This window comes from Erpetoichthys calabaricus, chromosome 3, assembly GCF_900747795.2.
Source record: "Erpetoichthys calabaricus chromosome 3, fErpCal1.3, whole genome shotgun sequence".
Classification (NCBI taxonomy): Eukaryota; Metazoa; Chordata; class Cladistia; order Polypteriformes; family Polypteridae; genus Erpetoichthys; species Erpetoichthys calabaricus.
In genome coordinates, this window is record NC_041396.2 from 86,014,724 (window position 1) to 86,041,178 (window position 26,455).

General features: G+C 37.0%; 2 protein-coding genes across 8 annotated transcripts in view; both read right to left on the reverse strand.

Annotated features, from left to right (window-relative positions):
* Nucleotides 1-14,218, reverse strand: part of znf76 (zinc finger protein 76) — a 51,164-nt gene extending 36,946 nt beyond the window's left edge. Inside the window, exons 1-4 of one of the 7 annotated variants that reach the window (XM_051924644.1) lie at nucleotides 14,086-14,218; nucleotides 5,744-5,856; nucleotides 5,535-5,630; nucleotides 4,572-4,647 (exon numbers count right to left, since the gene is read on the reverse strand). In XM_051924644.1, coding sequence (XP_051780604.1) covers nucleotides 4,572-4,635 — 64 coding nt within the window. In that variant the 5' untranslated portion in view covers nucleotides 4,636-4,647; nucleotides 5,535-5,630; nucleotides 5,744-5,856; nucleotides 14,086-14,218. Of the gene's footprint in view, nucleotides 1-4,571; nucleotides 4,648-5,534; nucleotides 5,631-5,743; nucleotides 6,112-14,085 lie in introns of those variants that run through there. The other 6 variants (XM_051924647.1, XM_051924645.1, XM_051924648.1 and 3 more) reach the window with 6 other exon arrangements.
* A 3,002-nt stretch (nucleotides 14,219-17,220) lies between these two features.
* Nucleotides 17,221-26,455, reverse strand: part of mical1 (microtubule associated monooxygenase, calponin and LIM domain containing 1) — an 84,492-nt gene continuing 75,257 nt past the window's right edge. The window contains exons 24-25 of the mRNA XM_028797024.2: nucleotides 25,094-25,167; nucleotides 17,221-17,449 (exon numbers count right to left, since the gene is read on the reverse strand). Of these exons, the coding sequence (XP_028652857.1) occupies nucleotides 17,253-17,449; nucleotides 25,094-25,167 (271 nt within the window). The 3' untranslated portion in view covers nucleotides 17,221-17,252. The remainder of the gene's footprint in view (nucleotides 17,450-25,093; nucleotides 25,168-26,455) is intronic.

Here is a 26,455-nt window from a genome sequence, read left to right on the forward strand (position 1 = left end):
ATTACTGAAGGAAGCACTTTCTCAATCCTTCTAACCAGGACTTTGGAGAGTATCTTAACATCATTATTCAAAAGTGACATTAGTCTATATGATTCACATTGTAATAAGTCCTTATTTTGTTTAGGAAAGATGGTAATTAATGCTTGGCAAAACGTTTGAGGTAGAATTTTATTGTCTCTAGCTTTTGTAAATGTTGCTAATAAAAAGGGAGCTAACTTGAGAATTTTTTATAAAATTCGGCTGGGTAGCCATCAGGGTCTGCTGCTTTCCCATTCCGAAGGGAACTTATAGCATCTAGTAATTCTGATAGTGCCAGAGGTTTATCCAATTCCTCTGCACCGAGAGTATCTAGTTGTTGTATCCGTAATGTATCAGAAAACGCATTAGATTGTGTCTTTTCTTCATTAAACTGAGTAGAATAAAAGAACTTATAGTAGTCCCTAAATATGTGCATTATGCTTTTATGGTCAATGATTTTGTCTCTGTCTGTGTTGGCAAATACTGGTATTGCATTACAAACTTCCTGCTTGTGGATTTGTTGAGCTAAAATCTAGCCTTCTCTCTGTGTTCAATAGTAATGATGTCTTGATTTAAAAATGAGCTGTTCTGTTTCTTTAGTTGTCAAGAGGTTGAGTTCTGTATGTAAAGCCTGCCTTTTCCTATGAAGTGCCTCATTTGACACCGGGCATGCTTTTGATCTATTCTGGTAATTTCACTGATTAGCACTGATACCTTCTTGGTTTCCCATTTATTTTTGTAGGAAAGATATGAAATAAATCTGTCCTCTTAAGAAAGCCTCCAGAGTTTCTCCAGAGTATTCCTGCAGAGACCTCTGAGGATGTATTAGACCTCCGAGGATGTCTTTTTTTATTTTTAAAAGAAACGCTTTTGCTTTGACATAAATTCTGTACAGTTCTCGTCTGGTAATAAAAGTGGGTTAAGACACCAGCTGCGAGTATGTGGAGCATAGTGATTTAAGCTCCATGATCAAAGGGGTGTGGTTGGAGATAACAATAGTGTTGAATTTACAAGATTTGTGTCTTTTTTTATTTTTAAAAGAAACGCTTTTGCTTTGACATAAATTCTGTACAGTTCTCGTCTGGTAATAAAAGTGGGTTAAGACACCAGCTGCGAGTATGTGGAGCATAGTGATTTAAACTCCATGATCAAAGGGGTGTGGTTGGAGATAACAATAGTGTTGAATTTACAAGATTTAATAGTAGGCAAGAAATTGTTATCTATAAAGAAATAATCAATTCTTGAGTAACAGTGATGCACTGGTCAGTAGAAAGAATATGCTCTTCACCTTGGGTTTAGAAATCTCCAGGGGTCTGATAAGTTGTGATCAGTTACAAACTGTGTAATTGTTTTTGCAGCGTTAGATATCATTGCCTCTGTGGCAGGAGACCTAAGTCTGCATTTAAAACACAAAGTCACCAACCATTATAATTTTATGAGTGTTCACATTGGGAATGGATGCGTTTTTGCAGCGTTAGATATCATTGCCTCTGTGGCAGGAGACCTATCTAAGTCTGCATTTAAAACACAAAGTCACCAACCATTATAATTTTATGAGTGTTCACATTGGGAATGGATGCAAATATGTTTTGGATGAAGTCCCTATCATCCACATTAGGTGTGTAGATATTTATCAAAATCAATTTAGTTAAAAAAAAATTACCCACGACGATCACAATTTAATACTGTACTACAAATGAGATTGTTCTATGTATAAGAATTCCCACATCTCTAGTTTTCTTTGTAAAGCTGGAATGGAATATTTGGCCAGTCTAGTCTCTGAGCAGCCAAAACTGATCCTTACTTAATAAGTGGGACTCCTGTAAAAATACTATTTTAGCGTTTAGTCCTGTTAGGTGAGAGAATACTTTTTCTCTTTAATTCATGATTGAGACCTTTAACATTCTAGTTCACAAAGTTAACTGTTAGGTCATGGAGACAATGCTTATGAACTTTTGATGAAATTTTGTAGTCTAAATTTAAGATAATAATAATAATACTAATACAAAATAGTACATTATTATATAAGATAGCTTTGACCTTAATTTCAAATTTTTCCAGGCGTTATTGCCATAAAGACTACCGTTACGTTGGCTCTTACAATTATACGGATTAAAAGGATAGATTGCTTGCTCTCCTTCTCTCCCCCCCCCAAATGTGAGGCTAGACCATGCTTCACAAAGTCCCAGTCCTCTGACATACCTAGACACAGAGCACGTCCAAAACAAAACAAGCCCCCCAGCAGCTGTGTATAAGCCCTAATACAATAAACCAAGGGTATGATATTAAACAGTCCCCATGAGAAAAAAAATAATAACACATTAATCAACATCTTTATCAGCAGAATCTGACTCATCAATAGCTGTTATTTAATGCCATATTGTAAAGAATAAAATGTCAAATGCGAAACAATTATTTCATCTTGTGGTCTTTGCTGACATCTAGCGGATACAATCAAACAATACACTCTAGACACGTTTTGATGATGCTAATAGTTTCAGCAACCCAACCCTTGATGTCAACAGCCTTGAAAGTATTAAGCTAGAATTTAAAGTTTGTAATAAAAGTTATTGCTATGCATTTTTTGTAAATGTAATTTTAGAGTATACTATTACTGTTTTATAAATAATAGCATTGTGCAAGGTATAAAAAGTTTCTTTTTAAATAAAATAGTTGCACTTTTGCACAAACATTGCATAAAAGAAAAAGATTAATCAAAACAACTATAGGCCTACTGATTGTCAAAATAACTGTTAGTTGCAGCCCTATAGCAATGTTCAACTGTGTTTGGCTTTATACTTTGAATACTGTAAGAAATAAGAAAATGCTTAAATAATACAGGTGCAATTTTATTAACAACTGAACTCTGCAAGTCAGCTCAAAGAGCTACGAGCAATCACCTACGTAAATGCTTATTACATTTCATTAGCTGGTCTGTATAAACACTAATTCACTAATACAATATGTTTTCTTCCATAAACAAAATGTATAAAATGACAAAAGCTTAATGTAAATTGCATTTTACATAAATGTGTACAGATTTCAAATAGCAAGTACATATTCTTTTAACTAACAAAACTGCAAAATGAAACTGATACACACAGGATGAAATGTTTGTCTACTATGACACACTAATACGAAATCTCATCAAACAATAAAATAAATCACAAACCAAAAAAAACACTAGCTTTTAATGTGTCATCAATTACACTCCAATGAAGCCCTTGGCTCTTGTACATTTGAAGGGGCTGACATGACAAGAAAACATTGCACAGATTCTTCACATCTCAAAAATAAACTTCACATATTCTCTGAGGTCCCTCAGTTTACACATTCATTGACTTTTGTACCTTCTCAATTCAATATACAGTAATCCCTCCTCCATCGCGGGGGTTGCGTTCCAGAGCCACCCACGAAATAAGAAAATCCGCGAAGTAGAAACCATATGTTTATATAGTTATTTTTATATTGTCATGCTTGGGTCACAGATTTGCGCAGAAACACAGGAGGTTGTAGAGAGACAGGAACGTTATTCAAACACTGCAAACAAACATTTGTCTCTTTTTCAAAAGTTTAAACTGTGCTCCATGACAAGACAGAGATGACAGTTCCGTCTCACAATTAAAAGAATGCAAACATATCTTCCTCTTCAAAGGAGTGCGTGTCAGGAGCACAGAATGTCACATAGATAGAGAAAAGCAAACAAATCAATAGGGCAACTTTTAAGTAGCGAAGCACCGCGGCACAAAGCTGTTGAAGGCGGCAGCTCACACCCCCTCTGTCAGGAGCAGACAGAGAGAGAGAGAGAGAGAGAGAGAGAGTTTGTTTTTCAATCAAAAATCAATACGTGCCCTTCGAGCTTTTAAGTATGCGATGCACCGGGCAGCATGTCGTTTCAGGAAGCAGCTGCACAAAAGATAGCAACGTGAAGATAATCTTTCAGCATTTTTAGACGAGCGTCCGTATCGTCTAGGTTTGCGAACAGCCCCCCTGCTCACACCCCCTACATCAGGATCAGAGAAAGTCAGTGCAAAAGAGACGGAGAAAAGTAAGCCGGGTAGCTTCTCAGCCATCTGCCAATAGCGTCCCTTGTATGAAATCAACTGGGCAAACCAACTGACGAAGCATGTACCAGAAATTAAAAGACCCATTGTCCACAGAAACCCGCGAAGCAGCGAAAAATCCGCAATATATATTTAAATATGCTTACATATAAAATCCGCGATGGAGTGAAGCCGCGAAAGGCGACGCGCGATATAGCGAGGAATTACTGTACATTATAGTGGCAGCTCCTGGCGACAGAAACACTGAAAAGCAGATTTTTGTCATATACAGGTGCTGGTCATAAAATTAGAATATCATGACAGATTTATTTCAGTAACTCCATTCAAAAAGTGAAACTTGTATATTAGATTCATTCATTACACACAGACTAATGTATTTCAAATGTTTATTTCTTACTGAAATAAATCAACTTTGTCATGATATTCTAATTTTATTACCAGCACCTGTATATGCTATGAACAACTCACTTATCTCAAATTTCCACTTACCTTTGATAGCCTGCTGAATAAAAGAAGTGGAACCATCACTGAGCGTTACAGCTAGACTTTCCATTGTTCACAAGACCTCAATTTGGAAAAGAAAAGGAAAAAAAAACTTAAATTTCTAAACTGCACAGTCTGAAATCTACATTGTGTCGCGATCCCTGTGAAAAAGTACAATCTTTCATTAATGTAATTGTTGTGAAGGGGCCATTTACACCAAAAAATCAACCTGACTGGGACATCTTTGGAGTATGGAGGGAAGAAAACAAAAGTATGCAGAAAAAACAAAGCGTGATATAAGGAGAATGTGAAAACTTCACATAGACGATTTATGAGCCAGGATACAAATTGAAGACTTTGGGAGCTATGAGACACGACCATCATTAAAATTTAGAAAAAAACTAAACTTTATCTACAAAACCAATATATGTCATTTTAAAGATAACCACTAATAACTACTGAAACAGGTTTTAGATAAAGCACATTCTGTCAAAATAAAATTAGTTAATGGTAAAAGAAAGTAACACAACTAATGCAACACAAACTCTTACAATTAATTTATCAATTGATTTGCTAACGTTAAGATTTAGAGACTGAGCAACCAATGGATCAAATTATGTTACTTCTTATGCACGATTCCTCAGTAATTTTAAAGTAATAAGACATCAAACTTTATTTTTATTTTCTAAAATGAAACCAGCAAAGTGTTATTAGACTATTACAAATTAATTATTAAAAAGGTCAATTCTTGTGCTTACTTAAAGAGACTATAGTTAACTTAAAGTATACACCATCATTAACCTGCACACTAATTGTCAGTTTTATAGTCTCTATTGAAGAAATTAGATTAACACCTAAATGTTTTAAAGAATACAGACTAGCACTGTCAAAATGACATATTTACACTGTGTTAGTAAGTTTATAAAAATATTTTAACATCACTTGAAGCTACAAAAAAAATTTACGCACCATTTCTACATATGCCCAGTCTGTTCTGTTCAAGTAAATACCTGATGTTGGATTTACTGCACTGTTAGGTAGCAGGGGCAATCCATAGACACTTCTCTGAAAAAATAAAAATAAGTTTTACATTGTCTGACTCACAATTTGTAAAAGAGTAACCTCAAAAGTTTAACTCATGTCACTGATGAATTTATTGATTCATCTGTTTTCCTAACCTGCTTATTCTACTGCAAGGTATCATGTAGTAGAAACCTACTCCAGCATCATCACACACAAGGCTGGAACCAACCATGGAAGGCAGAAGAGTTCATTCACTTGCACAGAATACCTGTAAATTGGAAGACACAAACTTACCTGAAAGGCACATTTAGAGATGTGGGAGAATACAGGAATATTAGTAGAAAAAGCATGACAAACAAAAGAATATGCAAAATCTAACCAGCAGTGCCTGGGCTAGGATTTGAACACAGTTTAATCAAATTTGACAGATTAGAAATTTTAATTATATTTTATGCTGCAGCAAATGCTAGGCTCTAGAATACAATATAACACATTCAGCTCAAAAAAATTTGATCATCCTGTTTTCCCCCCAATGCAATGCTTGTCAACATAATGTATATTATATACATTTGCCAAGGCACTGTACTTTTATTCTTTTGCTGTATCTTTCAAGGAACACAGCTAATTATTTTTTCAATTCTGCCTCACTGCCCACTGAATTCAAATAAATGTAAAGGTATAGTTTTTTCAAAGTATACAGCAAAAATGAGTACACCAACCTCTGAACACAAAATAATTGTTGTATAAGCATTACAATTTATAAAAATTGTTGTATAAGCCTTACAATTTATAAAAAAACAAAATAATGTAATATCTGTAAAATAAATCAATTAGGCAAAATTTTTTTAACTTGGGGGCTGGGAATGAGTACATCCTTGGTTAGAAATATGAAAAATTGTAGTACTTGGCATGTTCACCACTACTTTTTAGTGCAGTAATGACCCTTCCTGGCATTGAGTGAATAGAGCATACTGTATTGTCACATCTATCCTGTTCCACTCCTAGAGGATGACTTCCCTAAATGATATGATGTTATGTGGAGATCTGTACATCTTTTTTCTTCAAAATTCCCCACAACTGCCCAATAGGGTAGTAGAGCTGAAGTCATGTGGCACACTTGGCCACTCTAGCACTTTCACTTTGCTCTTTCTTGGGAATACAGCAGTGGCCTTGGAAGAATATTAGTGGTCACCGTGATGTTGAAAAGTTGCCCTATGATCCAGGATGTAGAGAAATGTTAAATCTTTTATTCTAAGACTGTGCAGTGTATTTGTGAATTTATGATGCCATCATATTACTCCACTGTGTGAACCTTGCCTTTCTCACTGATCTCCTATCCCTTGCAATGCCATATATTCTGGGCACTATCAGATCTGAAAAGACTGATTTTAGTCTCATCAGACAAGAGTTGGGTCTTCTTGGGCTTTGGCTTCAGCAGTGGTTTCTTATATTGCCAACAACCATACATTACACTTCTGTGTAAAGTGCATCTTACTGTAGGAGATGAAACAGTCACTCCAGTTTTGTTTTCCACAGCTTCTGCTAGATCCAAGTCACCTGCTATGTGATTTTTTTTGGCAGCATAGCTTTTCACCATTGTATTAAAAAAATCATACTTTCCTGATTAGTACAGACATGTTTTGTTGGTAAATGATAAACCAGTATTGCAGACAAAGTATCATTGTATAGGAACCCCAATTATTTCTTACTTGTAAAGAGGGATAGCCATTTTTTTTTTTAAGCTTTCAGAGGGGGTGTACTCATTTGTGCTGTAGTAACAATTAAAATAAAGCTTATGTTCACCAGGCTCTAAAAATGCATGATTTAATCTATGCTATAAGTTAGGACTTTGATTAATATAAATAATTACTCGACAAAGTGCTGTATACTCCAAGCTTGGTTTTATCCCTGTTGGGATATATGGAGACAATTGATGTTGCCTACTATAACAAGGTCAGGTACCAACTATCTATAACAAGACAGAAACCAACAAAGGAAGGACAGTAGTCCATCATTGACTCAAACACACCCTGTCCACTCACTTCTACTGACCAATTTAAAAGTTATCCATTCGCCTCCGTATCTAGGTTTTCTCGGATGTGGACAGAAACCCACAGTATGCAGAGTAAAACCCAAGCAGCAATGGAGGAATGTACTGACTCCTTATAGTAAGCAGACTGGGAATCAAAACTAACTTCTAAAGTTGTGAAGTAGCAGCGATAAACACCTATCCAACCCTGTTTAGGATGCAAAAGAAATTACGTGCTTTCTTCAGCAAAAATATGATAAACAGATAAGCAGTAACAGCATTAATTTAACCTTACAAGATGCATTTACTCCACGGTATTATTAACATACATGCAATCAAAACAGAAACTCATAAACACAAAGCTTGGATACAGTGTGAACAGCTTCATTGCCATTTTATAGGTGGAACGCAAAAATCTACTAAATCTACAACTAATTCAAAATATACAGTTTTAAATAGTTTTCATTTCCTTACATTTTCATGGTATTCTTTAAACAGGTCAACTGCTTCTAACAGCTTATATTTTATCCCTGTGTATATAAGGGCATAACTTGCTTTGTTAAATTACTTCTACACATTAAACTCATTACTGCTAAACAATAAACATATAAGATGGGGTACACTGACCAGAAAGGACCCTGGAGATTTATATGTTTTTAAGTTAATGCAGCATTCTCAGTCTTCAGGTAGTGTGCACAGATGGGCACAAATATCAGAAATATTTTAGGTCAATGAGACACTGAATAAAGTATAAAAAAAAACAAAAAAACTAGGATATGTTATGCTGTAATTTCATCATGCTCTATCTAGAACATATATCAAGTACTATGTGCAAACCCAGTCAACATGCAGCAAAACAAAAATTAATATCTAGGTGCTGTGCAGAAAACAACACCACCATTCATGTCTGGACAGAAAGGCATGCCCTACTCTGACAGGCCATGGGAACAGAAACTCTTCAGTGTTAAACAGCAAAGTCTAGATGGGGACATAATCTAGGACTTTCGAAGGCATCGATACAGTTAAATTAAAACCAGTGAATCATATACTTGAGTACATTAATGAATATTAACCACATGAATTCATTACAGAAACAGAGAAGTACTTCACAAAAGTTTGAGGGAATCTGGAAAACATGTTGTGTAGCTGACATGGATACCTTGGCAACCACAAAAATATGACCAGATGTGATCCTAGGAAAAATAAAATAAACAGCTGGGTTACCTTGCCTGTAATATTTGGCATGCTCCCATGATTTCAGTATTTAACTATTTTAAGTATGTATGTAGACACATTCCCAATTGTAAAGTTACTTGATGATACCTTGCCTTATGCCATTTCCTGCTTTACACCCACTGCTACCGGGATAGGCTGTTGCATTCACGGCGCTAAACTGGATTAAGCAGGTTTGAGAGTGTTAACAATTTTTCTACTGCATTGGCTAACTGAAGAATTACTAGACATTGTCCTGGAGGGCCACAGCAGCTGAAGGTTTTTATTCTAGGCAGCTTGATAGGAAGCTAATGTTTTAGGTGTTTTTTAGATCATCTTCAAGGAGGGCAGGTATTTTTTTTTAAGTAAGGATGCCCATACTGACACTGACTTTCTTTAGTTGCCTTTTACAGAAGGACAGCGACCTTATTCTAACCTTGGTTCACTGGGTAAATAAACCCTAGATTTCAGAAGATACAGATCAAAGTGGTTTGGGCATGTAGAGTGAAAGGCAGAGAATGGCAGGATGAAGAGGTACACAAAGATGGAGGTGCAGGAGATGTGGGGCAGAGAGAGGCCGAATGTGATGTTTGATTACATGAAAAGAATGGGTCTCATCACAAAGGATGCTCAGAGCCACAGTAGGTAGAAGAAGTAGTTGTGGGGAGGTTAACAGCTAACATAATTAAACCTGAAAAATGCTTGTTAAACTGGTGACAATGATGTCTTAACTTTTACTTCACTTGCTTGTTCAGAATATTAAATCCTAAATTGCTTGTTTAACTTCAGAACAGCTGTATTCAAAATGGATAACTGCTCATTTATTTTCTTCTTAATCTGTTACCAATTAACAATGAAATCCAAATAACAAGGAAGCTGACATCTTACCAACTAACTTAGTCCCACTTGCACTTCTTGTTCATCAAAAACTACCATTATCATTACAATATTTAATTATTGTAAAATTACAAAACCTGGTAAAAACATAAAAATTAAAACACACCAGTCTGCTCCAGTTCACAAAACTTACTGACTAAATTCTCAGAAATGTAAAATTTATACTGATGTGACAGAGTGAAAACACTAACAAGGCATAAAATGACTCATTTGTTTTCGTAGACATAAATAATTAATTAGCTTCCAGTTGAAAAAAATCTAGTACCAAGACTGAGGACCCCTGGGCTAACTTCAAATTCTAATTTTCAAACTAAGCACTCACGGATATATTCATCAATCAAGGTTCTTATGTGCCCAGTGACTATTAGTGATAAATAAATGATTGCCACAATTTGGCACATTATACATTAGCCTAGCAGCTTCACAGGCTCAGACTCACTTCTCAGCCCTGTAACATTATTTGTGGATTAGCACATTCTTCCTGCATTTTTTTAGGCTTCTCTTGGTACTCTTTTTGGTTTCAATTTAGTAACTTGTTTATTGAACATTTCATGTTTTTGTATTGTTTCTTTCTATTTAATATAAGACAACTGAGTCACAAGTAACAAGCAAGACAACAAATAATCTGTTTTCATCTGTAGGCGTGTTCTGCTATTAAGTAGCAACTTTTAAGATAACAATTTGGTAAAAATGATAGAACAAATACGCTGAAGGGTTCTAATTTTATCCAGTGTATTTTGATGATTTACATAGTAAATGAAAATCAACACTGGATTAAAATTCTGATATGGCAGAAAATTAAAATGTAAAAAGTTGAATAATTTATTACACAGTAATTGTATATTCCAAAATACTGTAAATTATTTCTAATTAAGATAGAGCAAAAACCTGTAACCATTGAGACCATGTAAGGTTGGAGTTGAGCACCACATTCAGCCTCTTCCCACACTGCAGCTGATCACATGAAGCTGAGGATGAGTATGTGCACTGACTTGTGTCTGAAGTGGACAGGACTGAGTTCAGTTACCCATAACCCTAAAATGCATTAAGTGGGTTACAAATAAACAAACTGTGTCTCTGTTTCAGTTTTATAACAATTTAACTATATTTACTAATTATTCTGATAAAGTGTACAAATAATTGAAGAAAAATTAAAAGACATTTATTCAAATTCAAGGCTATTCACTGACAAGAAAACTGATCTTGCAAGCTACTCTTAAATGTTTTATACAATTTCAGCAGGACAAAGCAGTAAGTGATCTAACAAACAAGATATTTTATAAACTTAAAGTAGCTGGGTTAAAAAAGGCAGAGGGGTTTTACATGACAGATTTGTTTAGTCCTATGATGAGCTGGTGCTCTCTGCTTTGTGTTCAGTGCTGTGACAACAGGCCCTGGCATGCCACTACTCTGAATTAAGCAGATTTGACAATATTATGTTAGGTTATGATGTATTATTTACTTCAAACAATTAGCAAAAGCTGATTAATAAAAATTAGTTTCACCTCAGAGCTGGAAAAGTAGATTTCAGAAATCACAACCCTAAAACTAAAACTCTTTACTTGCAAGACTTAAAATTTCAGCTTCTGAATTAAAGAGGCCTTACAAATTTGTAGTCTCTTGCTTTAAGAGGTTGGGCACATTTCATGCTTTTATGTCTGTCTCAAGCTGATAAAAGATTCACATTTGAGATGGCCTGATAAGTCTCTGCTTGGAAGTAACAAAGATAAACTTGTCTGCTTAATCCACCCATCTTGCTATTAGTATCTACTCAGCTTGACACCTTTATCTAATGTGACTTATGAGGTCACGCTATGTTACAAATGTTTACAAGTATGTTTACAGCTGCACCAAAGGCAAGTTAAGGAATTTCCTCAGCCTAGGTGCAGCTTGACATCTAGGCTTGGGGAGGTGGCGGAAAAATCATAAAAAATAATCGCATTTTTTAGATTCTCATCTGTATTGCTACATATTTACATCAAATCCCTTGTCAAATATGGTAAAAAGTTTGTAAAATAAATTTTTAATATAAAGCAAGTCTCACATTAACACATTTACAACTTCAAAAATTACAAAAAAGTACACAAATATCATTAACAATAATTAAATGACAGAGTGTGTCTATGTATTTTAATTATAACAAAACAAGCACTTTCTTATTTTAACAAGTTAGAAAATGTATGCATTGCATATCATTTGGTTGCAAATTAAGCTGATGTCAAATTACATGACTTCTAGTCGGGGGTTTTGGGCTATGTCATATTTGCTGACCACTGCTGCTGAGCTTGTCACATTTACCAACTGTATGCTACTTTGTGAGGTCCAAAATGCCCAAAGTGTTTCTTATCACTACATTATATGTATTGTACTTCCGGGTGAGTATTCATTAGATGTAAATTTTCATGCACATAGAGTTTACCCCTGCAACTAAAGACAAAAACAAATCTGTTTGATTTTATGAGAACAAGTCACAGAATACCGAGTACAAAATCTACAAGTTGAACTGTTCTCTCTCAAGATAAATCTGGAACAGATCTTTAACTGAAATATATTCTGTTTTAAGGATTGGAAACATACAACGTACAGAGTTGCTTTGGGCATTACGGATTATAGTATTATTTGTGGATCCAGTCATCATCTAAACCCACTTATCCAGGGCAGAGTGCATCTGGAGCCTATCCAGCAAGCTACAAACGCAGTCAGGATCAGACCCCAGAAGACACATGCGCACACACACACATAGGTAAATTGGTGATACTAAATCACCCTAACATGCATGTTGCAGGAAACCTTGGCAAACCCATGTGCAAACTCCATGCTGGGAGCATCCAGGGTGCGACCCCCAGTAACCTTACTAGGAAGCAGCAGCGCTACAATTGTGTTGCCATGCACCTCATTCATTCATTAACATGTTTACATTAAATGTAGCCTTAAAACAATTTTGGAAAAGAATACTGTTCTTTATGTGACCTATTTTAGTAACACCTGTTTCAGTGTGGCAGGCCTGGCCCTCCCTTAAATGTAATCCATGTTCAGTATCACACAGCTGAACCAACAACCAGCTTTGGTAAACCACTTCTCCACTTCAGATTGTTGCTGGGAGGCAGTGCCCCTGTTCGCATCTCTGAACACAAGGCTGTGATCAAAGCTGAACTGGGCACCTGCAAAGTGCAGGAACTCACTCACACTTCCACACTCGGTCATTTTAGGCCAACTAACTTACTATGCGCTTAAACTCCGTAACAGAGAAAGCATGTAAAACCGCATGGCAGCCGGTAACAAATTCCGACACCGTGAGGCTAGTGTTGTGCCGAAATCATTCCCCAATACACGCAAGTTACCCATCCCAAAATGTATTACTTTATATTTCGTAAGGTAAAAAAGTAAGGGCTACTGATTGATTTCATAATTTTACGAATGCTTGTTGCAATCGTACGATCACAACAATTTATATGTTGCGTGCTACTCTGCACTTAGCAGTAGGAAATACTACTCGACTGTAACTGCGATATGCTTTTGGCATGTTGGTATCGCCAATGCCGAAATAATCCCCCGTTAAGTCCACACTAGAAGGTCAGAATCACTCAAGATTTCATCTGCGTTCACCTCCTGACCTGGAGAATAATTATACCCTAGAAATTTCATGACTGTAGCTAGCACACAGCTACTTACAGGGAAAGGGGGGAGATGAATGTGGCAACCACTGCCACTTTATCATCCTTGTTAGCAAGGTCAATCGCCATTTACTCATTGTGCAACTTTTAAGGAAACTCTTATTTTATTGTATTTACCGTTACAAAGGTTGGGTGGCAGTCTGATTACTTTCACTCGGTTAAAAACATCTAAAAAAGCCGAGAACTCGTGGTTATGAGACCCGAGTTCGATCTTCTCTGTATTACAACCTTCGTGAAATACACGGCTACATTTGTAAGACAGTGGAAATTTGTTCGACTGAGCTTCTTCTAGAATGTTCTGTTAAACCCAAAGACGAATACCAGGCCACGTTAGCGTTGCCTTTTTTTAACAACATGTGTTGTTCCTTTTAAAATGGGTGACACATTCGCAGGGCCTGCCGCAGTGCTGCCAAGATGCAGTGTAAACAGGCCCCTGGCCGCTCGTCTTTTTAAAAGGCTTTTCAGGGGCGCGAAGATGACTCCGCTCGCCCAGTTTCGCTCGCGTTATCGACAGCTCTGTCATGATTTACAGCTGCCTCGTTATTGGCGAGGAGAATTCCCTTTCCCTGAAAGACACTGGCCTCTGCGCAAGTTTGTCGGCTCGGCTCAGTAGCTTCTTCCCCCATTTTCCTATCCCATGTCTCCCTCCGCTCGGAGAGACTGCAGCGCAAACTGGGATACTCACCGCCAGCAGCCCGCCATGCACCAGGAGGGAGGACAAGCCCGGGAAGCTGCATACGGGACACTAGCCGCCCCGCTGAAGGCGAATTTCTTCTGTCGCATTCATGTTTCGGTGAGCGATTGGAAACACAACTCGAAGAGGTCTGCGCGCAGAACGTGCCGCCCCGGAACATGCATTCGAGCGGTCTATCGCGTGCGGACCAAGAACGGGTTATAACGTAGTCATGTTCCCACGATGTTATGTGAGGGATGCCATGGAAGCTGTATAAGTATAATTTATTGAGCATTGTTCAAGCACACGATGGGGCTCAATTCATGTTTTGGGGCGTTTGCATCAACTCTTCGTATTTTTTGTTTTGATTTTGACATTATGCAAACAAATAGTACAGTAAGAAAAAATGCATTTTAAATCTGCACAAAACCGAACGCCTTAATAATGCATGCGTAGTAAGTGTGATGTGAACTTAAAACTATATGCTAACGTAGAATTTGTAAGCAAAGAAAACTATTTATCTTGTTTTTAACTTGAACATTGTCTTACAGGTTCTTTCCAGGCTGTAATTTTTAGATGTTTACAACAAAATGCCAAAGCTACACTGACTGAAGAACACAGGAAGTCCAAGGCAACTTTAAACAATTGGATTATCCCGATCAGTAGCAGCCAATGGGGTGGGGTTATCTTGATCCCTTTCAAGCTAGTTCTAATCACAGTTCAATGGTAAATTCCAAGGTTTATTTACTCATACTGGCCCACCAGAAGTCAGGTGCTGTTGTGATGAATTGCCTCTGATTCACCACCATAGATATTTCAAGAATGCATTGTATTTGTTCTTGATGCCTTGAAAAAGTTACATCTATCCATCCATCCATTTTCCAACCCGCTGAATCCGAACACAGGGCCACGGGGGTCTGCTGGAGCCAATCCCAGCCAACACAGGGCACCAGGCAGGAACCAATCCTGGGCAGGGTGCCAACCCACCGCAGGACACACACAAACACACGTTTTAATATCCATTTAATATACATGGACTCCTTTACAAATCTGAAAAGTGACAGAGCCTGTTCAGGCACCTTAGAACACAAGGTTGGAAATAAACCAAAAATATATGTTCTAGCAGAAGACAATCCTGAAACCCATGTTAGTCCTTCACAAAACAAACAAATGTAAACACATTCTTACTGCTCCATCCTCTGTATATCATTGCAAACTAATTAACCCAGTTCAGGGCCATGGAGACTAAACCGTAGCCCAGCAACATCTGACACAAGGCATGAATCAGCTCTGAAAGTCACACACCATACAAACATCCATACTCATTCATTCCTCCATCACTAAAGCCAGTTAATCTAGTAGTTATAGAGGCAGCACTAGGCACAAAGGCTTTGCTGGATTCATTTACAGAAAGTCCTTATGCTTTGCCAATTATTCAATTGTTTAAGGGGTAGGAGGAGAACCAGCACAAAGCCCATGTAGGAACGGGGCGAAAAAGCAAAAATCCAGAACAGACTGTGACATGGCTTAGATTCAAACCCAGATCACAGGATCCATAAGGCATGAGAACTAAACACTGTCCCCAAATAAATGCACATCAATTTTCAAATCTGATTAATCCAGTTCACTGCTGTCAAAGTTGGAGCCAATCTTGGCAGCAGTGACCCTGGTCAAGATGCTAGTTTTAACTAAATATAACAGTCTCAAACAATCTAGAGGGACTAGAGCCTATGACAATAGCATTGGCCACAAGAACCAGCAGCAGATGGGACGCCAGTTCAAAATAAAAATGTTATAATACATTAATTCTGCTTTTTGTTATTTTTTTCCTCTCTCTAAGAGGCATGTAGCATGGTGCACAAAGTATTAATGCCCCCTTACAGACTATTGTTAAATTTCTCGGTTAGTATGCCTGCCGTAAGGGATTTGTTGATATTCTTGAGAAGTTACACATATTTCTTGGGGACTGTGCTCTCCTGATAGTGTTGGGACATTCTGTCAGGTTGATTAAAAGTACTAAATTACCTGTAGGAGAAGTGGATGTGTGGCTGTACATAATACAACTTTATAGGGGGTCTGACATTTTTTTCCTAATTGGTGTAAATTCCTGCTTCATTACTTGTGTGCCTTTCCCTGGTGATGATGGCCATATTAGGCAGGTACATACGATTAATTGTATAAAGTCTATTTCACTTGAATTTTCTGTTGGCAAACTTTTAGACCTGCTGGCAAACAAGGTCGTTCAATTGATATGATATGTCTTGGCAAACAATTGCAATATAAAAATTGTTCAATAAATAGATAGTGTTCAATAAATGTAACAAATGAGAAAACTCATTGTACAAGGTTTATTAAGAATTCACTTTAAATAAAACAATTCAAAATATTAACATCAATCCATAAAAACAATTAAAATGTTTCTACATCTAGACCATATTTATACACATTTTATCTCCTGGCATTTTAAGTAAATTATATAATGCACCTGAAAAAGAGCATGCATTACAAATTCATTTCAGCTTAAGAATACTGTAATAAAAACATCAATTTTAAATGTTAAATGCTGATGTACGATAGAACTGTAAAATAATGGATTGCATTGTACAGTAGTCTTCATATCACTGGGCCAACGATAACCTGTAACATTTAAAATACTTTCTGAATTCCTATGTCGTATACAGTACGTCTATACACACATACTGTCTGGAAAAGCAACAATGTTCTTCGGCATGGTCATTTTTGCATCTTGCCTTCACTGTATTAATATGTTAATGAGGCATTTTAAAATGAAAAGCACTGTACAAATGTATGGGCATATCCGTTTCTTTCCAATTTTACAAACATTGACATCTTTAACAGTGGTATGAATATTCTCCATTACGTTGTAAATGAGTCTTGTGAATAAAGTACAGTACATACCAAAGTCACTATGCTGTTAAGACATCTGAAAATTTGTAAGATGATTATTAACCTCCTTTTAAAATAATACAAATGTAAACTATACACATTTCTCCTGAGCTCTGACACTGAAAGTTTGTTAGGTCTTTAGATAAAATAGTTATTTAGCCATTGTAGCATGCTCATTCTCCCATGGAGAATAGGATTCTAGAATGTTTCTCCTCAGTAGATACACTACAAAGCAGTCCATTGTCTTTTTTTTGTTCCCTTTCAGTTCAGCTTTAGGCCCACTGGACCTGAGCATTCCCTCCATGTTTTTTTGGTTCCATTACAGGTAGCCCATGCAGCTGGTCACTAATGTCCTTTAATCTCTTCTCCTCTAAAAATGTCACTAAAGAGTTTCTCATATCCACCACATCTAGCATCTCTGCCAATACTCTCTCTTCTTCCTTGCGGTCCTCCATGGTTTTCACTGAATCTGAAAACAGGCAAAAAAAAACCCAAAACATTACCAAGATTTCATATTAACCACCAGAGAAACCCAAAATAATGTAAAATGGAGCAAAGACACTGGACTGTACATTGGGCATTTTTGCTTTCAACACACACAACACCCCACCCATTTGAACCTCCAATGATGTCAAAAGTCAAGGCAAACAAGCCTATTTAAAGATACATGACTAAATACAACAGGAATTAGAGTCTACATAGAACACAGTATCTATCCCCTTTCTCCATCCATTAGTTCACAAAGTCTTGTAACCCAGTTGATCAGTTTCTCTTTGAGGATCGTGGTTTGTCAACCACCCCGAGTTCCAGAGTCTCTTGCATATGACCATTATGGGGATGTCAGAAGAACTTCCTGTGCTTGGTGGCGGACTTGAAGAGGCACATATGAAGTAATGCAGAGAATAATGTGTTAGTTGTACATTGGCATACCAGCCTGATCCATCACATGGCTAAAAATGTACAGTATATGAACACAAGAACTTTGTCAGCTCTTTATTGTAGCAGATATTGGTCCTCGCGTGCACCCAGTTTTGGAGCTTAATGGGAGGGGGTTTTCACTCTGTTGGCTACATCATCATCTGTCATGTCACAACTCAAATGAGGGCTGAAGAAGATGGAATAAGAGAAGCCAGTCAAAGGGAAGTTTCAATTCACTAGCAATCACAAGGTAGGCTAGCAACATTCCTACTCTGTAGTGGTTTGTGACCTGGATGTGTAGCATTGTTGGGCAGAAGGTACTCTCAAAACTTTGTCCTTCATGTATAATTCATGCGGTATGCACATTTTTGGAGTTAACGTTGGTGATGTCTGACCTTGCCCCACTGTGATATGTTATAGATAGCATTTCAGGAGAAAACACTTGATTTGCAGTTTACAGTGGACCCTTGACTTACAAACTCAATTTGTTCACGAGGGCTGGTTGTAACTCAAGACTATTTTTCCCATAAGAAATAATGGAAATACCCATAATGCGTTCAGAACCTCCCATAGCAACACTTACTTAACCTTTTCAAAATAAAAAAGGGCTGTATAATGTGCATAATTTACCAAAAACACCAATAATTTTTCTAATGTACTAATCAAAAAGTTATAAAAAGTGCCCAGCCTACCAGAAACAACAATTTCATACTGTACTCACCATTTAAATTGACATCTTTGGCTTGCAGGAAGGGGGGAAGAGGAGAATGAAATGGAAGGTGGTTATCTTTTCTTTGTAAAATTGTCGAGATGGTGGATTTTGACATGCTGTACATATTAGCGAGATCGGTCACACGAACGCCACTCTCATATTTCCGCACAATTTCCTTCTTCATTTCAATTGTGATCGCTTTCTTTAGCTTTGTTACCTTCTCTTCCTTCCTTAGCTTCTTTTCTAGCTGTTTTGGGGCCATTTTGATAGAAATTATCGAAATAAATTATATAAATCACTGCACTGCCCGAAATTACATCCACAAACACACGTATCTGGGCTCCGACTGATGCTTATGAACGCTCTCGACTGTTTGTTTACAATCGCACAAGTGGATACACGTGACCGCATTTGGGTCATAACTCAAGACGTTGGTCGTAATTCAAAACAAAAATTTTGGTTGTAAACCAAGTTGTTCGCATGTCAGGCCAGTCATATATCGAGGGTCGACTGTATTTGCTGTTTTGTCAGCATAAAAATCAATTAAGGATTAACTCCAATTTTCCATGAAAATAAAAAATCAAACTAAGTTCATTGTATGTACTTATCTCTCCAATTACAATGCAACTACAGAAACACCATTTCTTATTGATCCGACTATTATGAGGTGAGCAGTCAACAATAAGTCAATACTGTGCTAATTCAAGGGCACCGTCCTCCCAATTCGTCCTGCTGAGTGCTGCCCCTTCAAAGTGCATTCATGTGAAATTTCCCCAAGGAAATTCTTATTTCCCACAGCACATAGACACAGCATCAGCCAGATGAGCTTGTACTGTATGTTCTCATTCAGAACTCTGTTTTTGCGCTCCATTCCCCATCACATTAGATTCAGGATTGTGGACAGCTGTCCAGGTGTGTTAAATGAACCACTGAGCACATATGAATTGCAGCCCATTGTGAGCTGTTGTTCTATTAAGCAGACCCCACTGCCATAGCAGCTTATCAAGGTGCAGAGAGTTATTGTCTGGATGGCTGTGAAAAAGGGGGTATTGCACTCACCCACTTCTAATGAGAGTTAAGGACTCACAATAAGTGTGTGGTGAGCTGGTGTTTCTCTATACATGTTTCTAGGGGGCAGAAGGCTATCTGTTTAGAGGAGCTGGGCTAGAAGAACCTGACTCCCCACAAAGGATGAATGCAGCATAGTGTTTTACTGGAAATTCAATGTCTTGTATAGTGTGTTGGCCTCAGATTAAACACCTTCATCACTGTTTCAGTTTCACCATTCCCAGATGACCATCGTATGTGATTTGAAGAACTTTAAAACCAGTGAATTTGTGTCTTTACTCTACAAAAGCTAACTGTTTATTAATAAGTGATGTCTTTCTGATGCTGGACAACATTTCTTTGTGTTCACTGTTGGCCACTGTAACTGTAGAGCATTTCTACCAAGTCATCAGGTAGATGATACTGGCCTTGAAAGGGGAGTCACAGCACTGCTTTTTAAAAAAAAAAAAAAAAAAAAACCTACACTGTAGAGTCTGCCTACCCATCTGAATAGCTTTAGTGGTTTGTGTCTTGACCCCTGTATTGTCAGTAGAGGTGTGAAGACTTGGTGATCAGTGCAACCTTGTTCAATACATTTGTATAAACCATTTTTCACAAGGTTTTACCTACAGTTCAAGTGTTAGGCCATATGACAAATCCAGATACATCCACGGCCCTTAAATAGTCTGTAGACCATGATAATGTGGGCCCTAGGTGAATCAGATAACTTAAAACCTAATCCATTAAACAGATCAGATCCTAGGATGATCGAAACCTTTGGGAGCCACACACAAATGACATTGCAGACTGCGACTTTAGTATAATTTATGTCATTTGTAACTTTTGTATAATTTAGGATTGTTTTAAAAAGTCCTTTCCTGGTGGGATAATCAGTGCAGATGCGGATGGCAGATTTGCACAAATGTGATTAGGCAAGTCCCATGTGGAAGCTTGGTAACTGGCCAGGGCCAACTGCAGTAGATGAATTAAGTGTAAAAGGGGAAATGAGCAATAAGTAGGGCTAAAAATTGAACCAGAGAAAGAAAACGTTAAAGAGAACAGAGAATGGAAAGAAGGAAAATAAATCAGTCAGATGGAGCAACAGAAAGAGGTACTGAGGTTGGTGGGTGAAAGTCTGCTGAGCAGTGTACAGAGAGCAGAGAAGATACACTTAGGTGGAGAGTTGCTGAAGCTAGTGTTAGTCGAGTCTCTTGAGCAATCGATTGATCGGGTAGCAGAGAAGACTGGAGATAATATTTGCAGAGAGCTCCACATAAAGGTGTCCTATGGCAAAGTGGCAATGGAGTGGATTGCTGAAGTGATTGTTCTAAGGTGGGATATAGGGGTTGCTTCATCTGGCTTTAGACAATGTTGTAACTAAGCTGCTTGCACTGGACAGGTTACTGAGGGCTTTGCTAAGATACCTGTTTCAATTACGGTGTCCTGTAATTTTGTTTCATTTTAAAGCTATTTATTGAACTTGGTAAGACGTTTTATTGAAGAAAATTTATTGGAATATGCTTGGGCACTTTTGCCCCTATTGAGTAAACTATGACCTTTGCACCTTTATAGTCGTGAGTATCTCCCAAGTTGCTTGTTCAGCTCAGTTGATGAGCTACAAGATAATTTACTTGGGATATGTGCCAATGGCCACAGGCATGGGGCATCACACAAACCCAGTTGGAGCTTCATGACCAACTTGGAGGAGCAGGCCTGTTCTAATAAAAGTTTATAATTGTAGCTGAAAAATATGTGCAAAAATCTCTTAAGTGTCTGTTAAACCGACCCATTTTTGGCCCTGATGTAAATCAGATATCAGTTTAATACTGAGAATTTAATAAGAGTTCATATTACTGACATTATCCTCAAAGCATTCACAGTCCAGTTAGCACTTTCAAACGGACTTAATTTTGACAGCATTGTTCCCTGAACAGATACTGGTTTGCACCATGGGCTCTGTCCAAAAACAATTGTAGGGCGATTATTACATCTCTTACAGCGCTTGCAAAGCTGACCTCAATGTCCTTGTGCACCCAGTAATATTCAATTGTATCATGTCAGTCTAGTGCTGCAGGAACTGGTATTACTGATATTTTTAGTGAAATCTGTTTATGTTCATTAATTAATTCAGAACTACAATTATGCATGGTCTTCGGATTTTGCTCGCAGTATGGTGGTGAAACACATGAATTAAACACAGTCGAGGTGAAAAGTATTCTATTCTATCGATCACAGTGGCTCTACAGCTACAAAGGACAAAGAATTGTGGGAAATAGAGGTGCAAAGCCCTGCCCACTGACCCACTCTATTTGCATGTTGAGAACTTGAAAATGCAAAGTGGAAATGCGCTTTACTTTTCATTTTTGCAGCTTCATTGCAGTTCAGGTTGAAAATGAAATTGCAAATGGATCATTTCATTTTAATTTTTCATTATTTCTGCATCCAGAGATTGCATTTTCATTTTATAATTTTCATTTTTGCAGAAAATACCTCCCCCATAAAAGTGCTCCTGCTGAACTAAGACAATCAAGGCAATTGACTCCCTGGGCAGTTGAACTCTATAAGAACAGAAATCAATTCATAATAATGCTGTGTGAATAACAAACACTTCGCATCCATCCAACAAAGGATCTCTAGCAATGTCTCCAATCAAGACAAGCAAACCTGCTTAAATATTCCTAAGTCAATACCATATAGACATAATGAGTGTCATCTTAGAATATAACATTTGAGACATGTAACCAGCTGTAGTCCAAATAAACGCAGAGTCTAAATAAACACACCTCTTAAAACAAATATAGGTACAGTGACCGCTTTGCTCTTGAACCCACCTGCTGCAGAAATGAATGAATGGGCATCCACAAGTGAAAACAAACATTATTTGTCTTATGATACCCATAATACAAATCAGAAAAATACCACCTTAATTAAATATAAAAAAAACAATTCACTCTAAGATTAAGAAAGAGGCAAACTGCTGACCTGGTTTCATCAAACAATGACAGACGACTTTTTTTTGCTTATTTCAGCTTGTTCTTTCATTTGATACCACTCATGCAGAATTAAAAATTTAGATTAAAGCATGAGAGAATAATAAATGAAAGTGATAGCTCCTGATCAATAAATACATTAATAAATTATCTAGTACGAAACAGTGTTTAGATAAGTAAAAGTACAGCTAATAATGTATGCAGTAAACTGGAGGGCAAGAGAATTAGGCAGCAATTGACAGAATGGAATTTTTAATACATTCTTCCAGGTGCCACACAGTATTAAATCACATAATTCAAGTAGGCCTCCACTAATCCACCTCCCTAAAATCTGGTTCCTTTGCTAATCCAGCATTAATGTTGGATTGGTACTAAAATTTTGACTTGGTATCGATACCATTATTTGGACCTCAGTACCGTTACCAAATAAGTTGCAAAGCAACTGGGTCCCAAATGAAGCTGTGGATGTGGGGTCGAAGCAGTAAGCAATAAGGGGGGGATGGAGTCCCCCGTGAACTTAAAATTGTGCCACACTTTGCACTACATGTCTCTTTATAACCACCTCCCTGGTGCGCCATGCCATGCACAGCATTGAAGCAATAAATCCATGTGAAGTCACAATTTTTTCAAATTAAATTATGGGAAGGGGTCCCCTGTGAAGTCCAGAATGCCTAGAAGCAATAAGAGTGTGGAAGGGGAGCCCGTGAATCCCTAATTGCACCACAGTTCGCATCACCTCCTCTCTCTTCATAGCCCTGGTACATCACGCCACACCCAAACAAAAAAGGGTTTGGGGGTTAGGGGTCTGATTGAGAGAAAGTCTGATGTTTACTTCCAGCACTGAAAATGCCAAAATGCTGGTACCTTCCCAGTACAGGTACATTACTCCATTAAAATTTAACTTGCTTTTTCATTTGATGTTTCTGTTTCCTTTATTATCTAACTTGCAAGGATCTAGTGATTTTACTGTTAAGAGGTGATCCTTCTGTGATGCAACATTTTCAGTAATCTGACATTTCTTAGGTCCCAGTGGTGCTGGATTAATGAAGGTGCTCCTGCTTTATGTTATCTGTCTGTCTATATGTAGAAAAAACAATCATTTGTTGCTACATTTCTACATGTAGTATCAGTCTGTGGCATCAAGTATACTGTTTTTTACACAGTTGTACATTGGAGCAGAAGCATAAAAAACATGAGGTGTCCAGAGACTTACAGTTAATCCTGGTATTGACCATTACCCTGAACTCTCTAGAGGCAGTAGCAGAGTGAAGGATTTCACCTATGCTCTTGTCTGTCTTTACTGATGCATACTGTGTGACAACCCAGAAGCAATCTGTGGTGTACCAACAGCACAAGCCTAATTATACCACTGTATATAATCAATGGTCAATGGGCCTCAATTTTAATGCCATTGGTTGATAAGATGTATCAAAAGTACTATATAATTAATACTTTTCTGTATACAATATTTGTATTTTTTATTTTTTTCACCAGTTGCTAATATCATTAGTTCACTGCTTACTGTTGAACGTGCTACATACATACATACATAGTTTATTTTTAATAAATTTTTTTATTTTTAATAAATTTGCAAAAACCTCAAGTAAACTTTTTTCACGTTGTCATTATGGGGTGTTGTATGTAGAATTCTGAGGAAAAAAATGAATTTAATCCATTTTGGAATAAGGCTGTAACATAACAAAATGTGGAAAAAGTGATGCGCTGTGAATACTTTCCGGATGCACTGTACATACATACATACAGTACATGGTTGTGTTAGCGTGACAGAGATTGCAGCAGAACTCCATATTAAAGGACATCACCAAATTAGGGTATTTGGTATTGTTAAAGGTGGATTAAAGTTGAGATTTTTTTTAGCAGTTTTTATCTTTGAATAAATTAACTCTCCATAAGCATCAAAGTCTACAAAAAAAGGTACTCTCAAAAGCACCATCCTGTTCTATTCTTGTCATTAGTATAGAAAAAAATAATCATGCCTTATTCTGTTCAATCATGGCTTGACTCCATCTCTTAATTTGCAGTATTATTTTTTTAACTTTAAAAAGCACCGAGTGATTGGTTGGATTTTGGGGTATATATTTTTTTCCCTGGGGTTAGGTTTACCCCAAAATATTGATATATTGAAATACCCTTTCTTAGCAGATACCTACTGCCCTAGATGTACCATCCTGCCAAATTTCAGCATTTCTAACTAAACAGGAAGTAGTGTTTTTGTTGATGGGTGAGTGAGTCAATCAGCTTTGCAGTTTTATATACAGTATGTATACATATACAAACACACGCACTCTGCCTAGAATATGTTTTTGTATAGAACTGCCTCCACTTTCTAACTCTCTTACAAGACCTTGGGGCCAGATTGCTGTATCCCGTGAACTGTATCAACATGTAAACAATTAAGTTTCACCAAAAGATTTTTAAAATTTACCATCCATTTCTAGATACCCTCTGAGCTCCTTTTCCAACATGCTTTGCTTATCTTCCAGTTCAAGCTGGCGTGACCTGCAAAAAATAGAGACGTCTTAAAAGAAATCACGCTTGTGCATACTTCATATACTTCCAAAGTGTTGTTTATGGCACCTATGTGTTATTTATTTTTCTGTTTAAAATGTATTTCTCAAATTTGCTATATACAGTATATTCATATTAAAAAAAATATTCAGACAACAAAAAAGGGATGCAGTGTTTTAACATCCTGGATATAACCATAAAACCATAGCCTTTTCATCACTGGTGGCACTGCAACAGTGCTCTAAAGCAATAATTCTGCCAAAATACTAAGGTACAGTATATAAATAACAATTAGGTTGTTGTAAGTCAAGTGGTGCTGTAATCCCACTAAGTTAGGTAAACTTATGTTTATGTGGAAGATAAAGCCAGCTGATTAGGATTAGAATGACCAATATCACTTTTAAGTCTAAACATTAATAATAATAATAAACAGCAAGAAAAACTACCTTAAACATATTGGGTAAAATTGTAAAGGACTGAAAGTAGTATACTAGCAGGAGTCCAATCCATGATTTGTACATAACCATGGAATAAACTTGTGATCTACTTAAAGCCCAACTACAGCAGACTTTGTCCCACTGCACCATACCAAATACCAACATAAACTGGTTTTCAGTTGCAACTGAACCCAAGGCAACAGCTGCTGCCCTCTAGAGGTCATAAAAGTAGCATGCTAACAAACAATGTAGTGCTGTATTTCGAGTAACTTTGAATGCATGTATTACTTGGAAAATTATACTAATATTTCATTAAAACTGCTTAACATTCATATAGCAATTTCTATTGATGCTTTCACATCAATTCATATTTTAGAATCTATGTTCAGGAATATATAGCAATTGACAAATCTAGTTCACTAAGTATGTTGAGTGATTTTCCCAACAAAAGCTAAGCAATGTGTTAATGACTGCAGACTGTTCAAGGCGCGGTTTGTTTTGTAATCATTTTTAGTGAATATTATGTTGGGATCAGGGAAAATACACAGTTGTTTGCAGGAAAGCAAAATCATATTTAACATAGGTTACTATCTCGTGAACACAAAGAACAGAACTTTGACAAGCAGTTCTGTTCTGTTGTGTGGAGTATTCCTTGAATATATGTTGATTTATTTAAGTGGCACTTCTCTTATTGTGAATCGGCTGATTCGTGCCTTACTAACAGTATGTAAATTATGAATACTTATTTTGATCTGAATGCAGATTTAACTATGCAGTTTTTGTATACTGTATTAAAAGTAGGGTAATAGTAGTCTTCCAATATTTTATTCAATATCAAACTA